Raw genomic sequence first — 6,069 nt, 5'->3', positions numbered from 1 at the left:
TTGCGATGCTCTCTGCAATCTTCCACATGCCAAACTTGAAGGTATATGCCCCTGATCGGTAAGCCATAGGATTGGTAAGGTTTTCAATGCCAATAATTTAGTTCAAATAAAGGCGAAATTGAGAGTTGTGGGCATCATTAGTGAGAATGCTACACATGTATCCAAGGAAGCACACACTTTTGCTTGGAAGGAAATGGAAGTTGTGGACATGGATCTAGGTGATCATAATCATCCCATATATACTAGATTGGGTTTGATAGAGCATCTGGATCTCCACCAAAGTGATGGAACAAATTTTGCTCCAAGATCCGACAATTGTGGGGTTTTAACCACTACAACAACTCTTATTCTAGGCTCGTGAATCCAATGTATGGAAGAGGGCCTGCAAATATCATATCTATCTCCAAATTTGTTATCACGGGTCAAACCATTCCTAAAAGATTTATCTTCTGAGATTCTCCAAGATGAAATTGCATCTCCTCAGCTCCTGGTTTTTCCAGTCTTTGTTGGGATGTCTTTTGGAAGGATTCTCTCTATTAAGGTGAAAGCTGCAGATCTGGTATCCACACTCACTGCCATACTTTAAGAATGAGCAGGAATCTCATCCGTCTAAATGTGACTTCTTCAATAAGGATGACAACTCGAGCAAGGGTATTCACTTAGTGATTGTGGCATTACTAAGGATGCTCCTATATCTCTTGTGGAAAGCTTAATTAATTTTGGAGTAGGTGGGCATGCACCTTCTACTTCTAAATGTAAGTCCTTTAAGGATACTGCCAATCTTGGACCCATTTCTCCAGCTTCTAAAGAGATCTCAGAGCCTACTTTCATTGTGGATCAGGGAGAAGATTTTTGTTCTATTAAAGTAAATCACCTATTTCTTATGATTCTGACACTGATTTTGTGTTGTACATTGCTATTTGTCAATTCATTGGGCTCTTGCCATTGGCAACTATGCTTCGAGACTGGGTCCATAAGACCTAGACACCTAATGTAGATCTGTTATTTTGCTCTATAGGTTTCTTTGTGGTGAAATTCAAGGATATGAAGGGTAATAAATATAGGGCTTTTGACAAAGGAGCCTACTTTTGGGGTCATGATGGGCTTTGCATGAGGCCATGGTTTTAGAGTTTTAACCCTCTTTCTGTGTCATCTTTTCCAACGCCCATTTGGGTTATGCTTCCAAACATGCCCCTTCATTTACTACATCCAAATATTTTAGCTAATGTGGGTAACTCAATTGGATGTATCATCAAGGTTGACATAGATAGGCTAGAGAAGGGTATTGTTACATTTTCCCACATTTTTGTGGAAGTAAATATCTCCAATGTGTTTCCAGATAAAGTCCTTCTGCACTGGAAAAAAACTCACTTATACATCATCATTGAACTATGAAAATATAACTTTTTGTTGCCTTATTTTTCAATAGTCGGTCACCCACAAATTTTTGTCCTTCTTCTCAAGGGTGACCAAGAATAAACCCCAAGGATGCAAAGTCCCAAAAATTTCCATGGAATCTAAGAAATTTGTGGCACACCAAACTCTACAAATAAATCAAGTCCCTCAGATTCAGATCACGTCGTCACATCCTATGGATACTAGGGCCCACCCCACATCCTATAGATGCTAGGGTCCACCCCATGTCCTATAGATGTTAGGGTCCACCCCTTGAATGAAAATGCAGGAGACACAATGATTGTACCATCTACATTTACTCCTAATAATTCATGAGGATGGGTCACAATCCTCTAAAGATAAATAAAGTCCTTGAGGGATCACACCATCACATCCTATGGATGCTAGGGTGCACCCCTTAAATGAAACTGCAGGAGACAGATTGACTATACCACCTACATTTTCTCCTAACAATTCATGAGGATGGGACACAATGATTATACCATCTACATCTGCGCCTAACAATTCATGAGAATGGATATATGTACACGAGGAAAAAAGAAATAAAACATCCTTGGAAGGATACATGACTATGTTGAGGTTCATCGCCCAAGATAGAAGCAATATAAGGGTTATGTAATAAGGCCGCAAAAATAGTGAACATATCGTTATGTATTATGCCTATCAATAATAAAAAGATGAATATAATTAGATATCTTGAAATAATACAAATTATTTTTCCTATTAAAAACAAAAATAACAAATAATTTCTAAAACTATATAATTAAAAATTAGTTGGAGTGGCATCCCAACAAAATTATGCAGTTGTGGTATATATTTAAAGCATGAAATATGCTTTGATGATATATATTTAAATGTCAAGATATATATTTAAAGCATGAAAAAAAGAACTTAGATTTACCGTACAATTATACGTTTTTCTGATAGTTCCAATGGACAATTGTAAGCTTTTTCATTCCTATGTTTTATCTGTAAATAATATGTTTCTATGCATTTTCATACAATCACTTAGATGTTTGGCTGCCATTCCTCTAGGTGTTTTGTTTCGCTTTTCTGGTTTCTCAGTTTCGAGTATTTGATTCACCACAGTTTCAGAGATTTGTTTGTTCATAGTCTTTTCTCGAATGACTTTGTTGATGGTTCCTTTACCTTTCTGCTTGGCTTCTTATGTGTGGTTCTTTTACTGTTTCTGTTTACTTTGGATTTCTCCATTTTGGTCATTTGGTCACTTATATGGAAAAATCTTTGACGGACGATTTGAATTTCATTTCTTAGTATGAAGCGCCTATTTCTATAACAGGGCTGGTTGTTTTTTTATCTATAAATTATATAGAGCTCAGGGAATATAAAAAAAGAAAGAGACATGATAAAATTCTGCAAGATTTGTAAGGAAATTTAGAAATTAAAAAATAATCTTCTAGTCTACGTGAAGTATGGATCATAAGTATAATTTGAATTTTAATCAAGGAATTTTTTTATACCAGAAGGTGAATTTGTTTCACTGTAAAAGAATTCGCCTAACATGATTAAAAATAACATGGTAGCTGTAGCCATCAGCTATCTTTATTTCTTTAGAACATTATCTGAATTCTACTTTGAATGGTTTAGCCGAGCCATTGTTTTCATAACGACTTATAATATCTTTCAAAATAAAAAATGAAAAAACTTTGTTTATTCATTCTAATTTATACCTTTAAAATAATCTAAATAACAAGTTATTTTTCGAAGTATTACATTCTAAACTTTGAATTATATAAGCATGAACCAGAGCATTAAACTATATACCCTGGATTACAGACGTTGAGATTTGGATATTTTGGGCGTCTCCAGAAATTCAAACCATTCCAGAAATACAAACTATTCGGGTCTTTCACATTAAAAAAATGCTGAACTTTGTTATATTAATCTATATACCATAGAGAGGGATAAAAATAATTTAGATCGGGATATATTAGGCGTCTACAGGGATACAAACCATTCGGCTGTTTACAATAGAAAAGCGGTGAAATTTGCAACTCCAGCACATGTACTTTTTCATGATGAAATACGTTTCAGAGAATCGAAGAAACACTTCAATAGAGAAACTAAGAAATTACTGAAGATATATCTAATTAATCAAAGCGATTTAATCTATAGCGCACAGTTTCTCTTTAAATTAGAGACAAGAATTTTCAGTGTGTATAATTCTGAAGATCAATCAAAATAGAAGGTGCATAAATATGAAAGCTAAACATAAAATTGCAGAAACTCGGTTGCTGAAAGTAATAATCATCTGAACAGTTGAAGCTCGGTGTATAACTTCACATGAATGGTGAACTAAAATTTTGTCTGTCCCAGTCGGAGTTCTAGGTCTAGACCATCATCTACTGATTCATGATCCTTATCCAGACTAATCGCTTCCTCATTCTTTGAATTGTTTATTCTGATTTCATGTTCAATGGCAGACATGTTTTGCTTTCTAAGAGAACTAACTGGAAAACAAGGCTGGAAAGCCCTTGTCTGCTGCAATTTTCTGAGTACTGCTGCGCTTTCAGCCATTGATGATGCAAAGCCTCCGTGGTGCCTGTCGAAGCCTGAAACCTGATGATGGCTATTAGGGATAGTCATGGTAAGAGAATTTGACACAGGTGGAGACGAAGAAATTGTGGGAAAGACATGCCCATATGGGGTGTAAGGAGAGACTGGATGAACCTTTGAAGGTGAAATCTCATGGCCCCGCAGCCGCTGTATTGGATAGTAGGTAACATGAGAATTTATAACTAGAGGAGGCGCAGGCATGATAGACGAAGATGAAATAATGGAAGGGTTTGGGGTAACAGGATGTAATATTGAATTCTCATCAAAGTTGGAATTAAAAGCAGGGAATTGATAATGACCAGGGATTTCTTGACTAGCTGGAGAAGGGGAGCTCCATCTCTGATGATTTGGAGGACCTAGGTGGGTCGATGAAGATTGCCGGAGCCGAGCTCTGTCTCTGCGGTGCACGTTCATGTGACCACCTAGGGCTTGTGCAGAACGGAAATCTCTTTTACAGAAATCGCAGGAATATGAACGGGGAGGCCATGTGCCAGCAATTAGACCCCCTGTGTCCTCTGCAAAAACCCTTTCCTCCCATGGCTTAATGTTATCGTCTTCGACTCTCGGAGGGAGCAAACCTCGTGACATCCAGGAATCGGTCGTTGCAGCTGCCGGAACGTCCTCTCCTAGCGCGATCCTCGGATTTGCGGCCATTAATGGATAATTGCACATCACGATCCCACGTTCCGAGGCGCCTGCTTCAACCATCAATAAAATGAAACCTCAAAATACCAATATCTAACAAATGAATTCTCTGCATCCAGAGCTCGGGTTATTGACTGCATAAATATGTCAAAATCCACGGGAAAATACGGTGGGTATTCGGGTCTAGTGTACAATCCTGCACCGCTCCCAGTCGATGAAAAGTTTTCTTCTCTGGGAAAGACTTATCCTATATTATATTAAAAGGAATCCTCTAAATATGTTGATTGGAATGGACTGTCGATAGAATGGTAGGAGGAGGACTGGGACCGGCCCACAGTGGGACCATAGAACATCATCCTGGTGTTTCACCACTAACGTTAATTCCGCATTACATTCTACCGCGAGGGTACTTCGATGGGGAGATTGATAATGGCCACTCAAAGTACCATTTTTGGGTTAGCTACGTTGACATTTTGGTGGTATACTCAAAGTTTGGATCGTTTATTCTTTAAGCAAATGTCCTTTTTTTCTCAGTTTATCTTCTGGAAAACGCCAATGATAATTTAACAAATTCCAGCACTGCACGTGGATTTATGGGTTACATTTTTATTAAAACAGTTTTATATGGCAATTTTAAAGACTAAAACTTGTAGCTTCAACCATGCTTCAAAAATCTTGGTCAAACAACACAGAAAGCTTATTAGAAATTAAGGATATTTTGTAATCTTTTGATTAATCTGCTTGATTATTTAGATTTTAGTAAGTGGCTTGTTGAAGAAGGCTCACTTAAAAGAACCCCATTTTGGATGACCTATGTGGAAATTGAATGAATATTTATAAGTAATTTTTTTATTAATTAAAATTCCAAGGATTTTAATTAAGTGAAGAAATATTAGAATTAGAAATTAAAAAATTTTAATAAGCTAAATATTAGTATAGTTGTATAAATTAAATGGTTGGTAAATGTTGATTAACATTAATCCATAATAAATATGAAAAGAGGTAATTCATTATATATTTCAAGTTGCTCAAGTTTAAAAAATTATAATAATTAATTATATTATAGCTTTATTTAAAATTATAATGATTATTATTAATGATAAATAATTAGTTGTATAAATAAAACATATATACATTAAAAAAACATGTAACAAGATTTTTAACCATGGAGATTAGAAATTGTTGGAGTTAGTGCTTACATCTTATATTTGAGATGTTGGTTTGAGATGGTTAAGAAATTCTCTCAACCTTTCTTTCTAAGTTACGAATAAATTAGATCTTAGAAACTCTATATATTAGAGTAATCTCTGAATGTAAAGTGTGTGTGTGTTGAGGTGCATACACCTTTGTGTGAAATATATGAGTGCTTTCAACCATTTTTAACATGGTATGAGAGATCAAGGTTGGAGCCGAGTTTCCCTAAAATGTGGC

General features: G+C 35.9%; 1 protein-coding gene across 1 annotated transcript; it reads right to left on the bottom strand.

Annotated features, from left to right (window-relative positions):
- Positions 1-3,643: 3,643 nt before the first annotated feature.
- LOC149154821 (uncharacterized) lies at positions 3,644-4,867 on the bottom strand. Its single transcript, XM_089440646.1, has one exon. It carries the CDS (start codon positions 4,699-4,701, stop codon positions 3,733-3,735), a length of 969 nt encoding a protein of 322 aa, XP_089296772.1. The 5' UTR covers positions 4,702-4,867; the 3' UTR covers positions 3,644-3,732.
- Positions 4,868-6,069: the final 1,202 nt, after the last annotated feature.

This window comes from Pinus tabuliformis, chromosome 9, assembly GCF_031772625.1.
Source record: "Pinus tabuliformis cultivar Carrire ecotype Pingquan chromosome 9, CPIR1, whole genome shotgun sequence".
Classification (NCBI taxonomy): Eukaryota; Viridiplantae; Streptophyta; class Pinopsida; order Pinales; family Pinaceae; genus Pinus; species Pinus tabuliformis.
This window is presented reverse-complemented; position numbering and strand designations above follow the sequence as displayed.

Bases quoted from the DNA above. Each gene is read 5' to 3' on its own strand.
- LOC149154821 (XM_089440646.1), bottom strand. From the start codon at position 4,701: ATGGTTGAAGCAGGCGCCTCGGAACGTGGGATCGTGATGTGCAATTAT.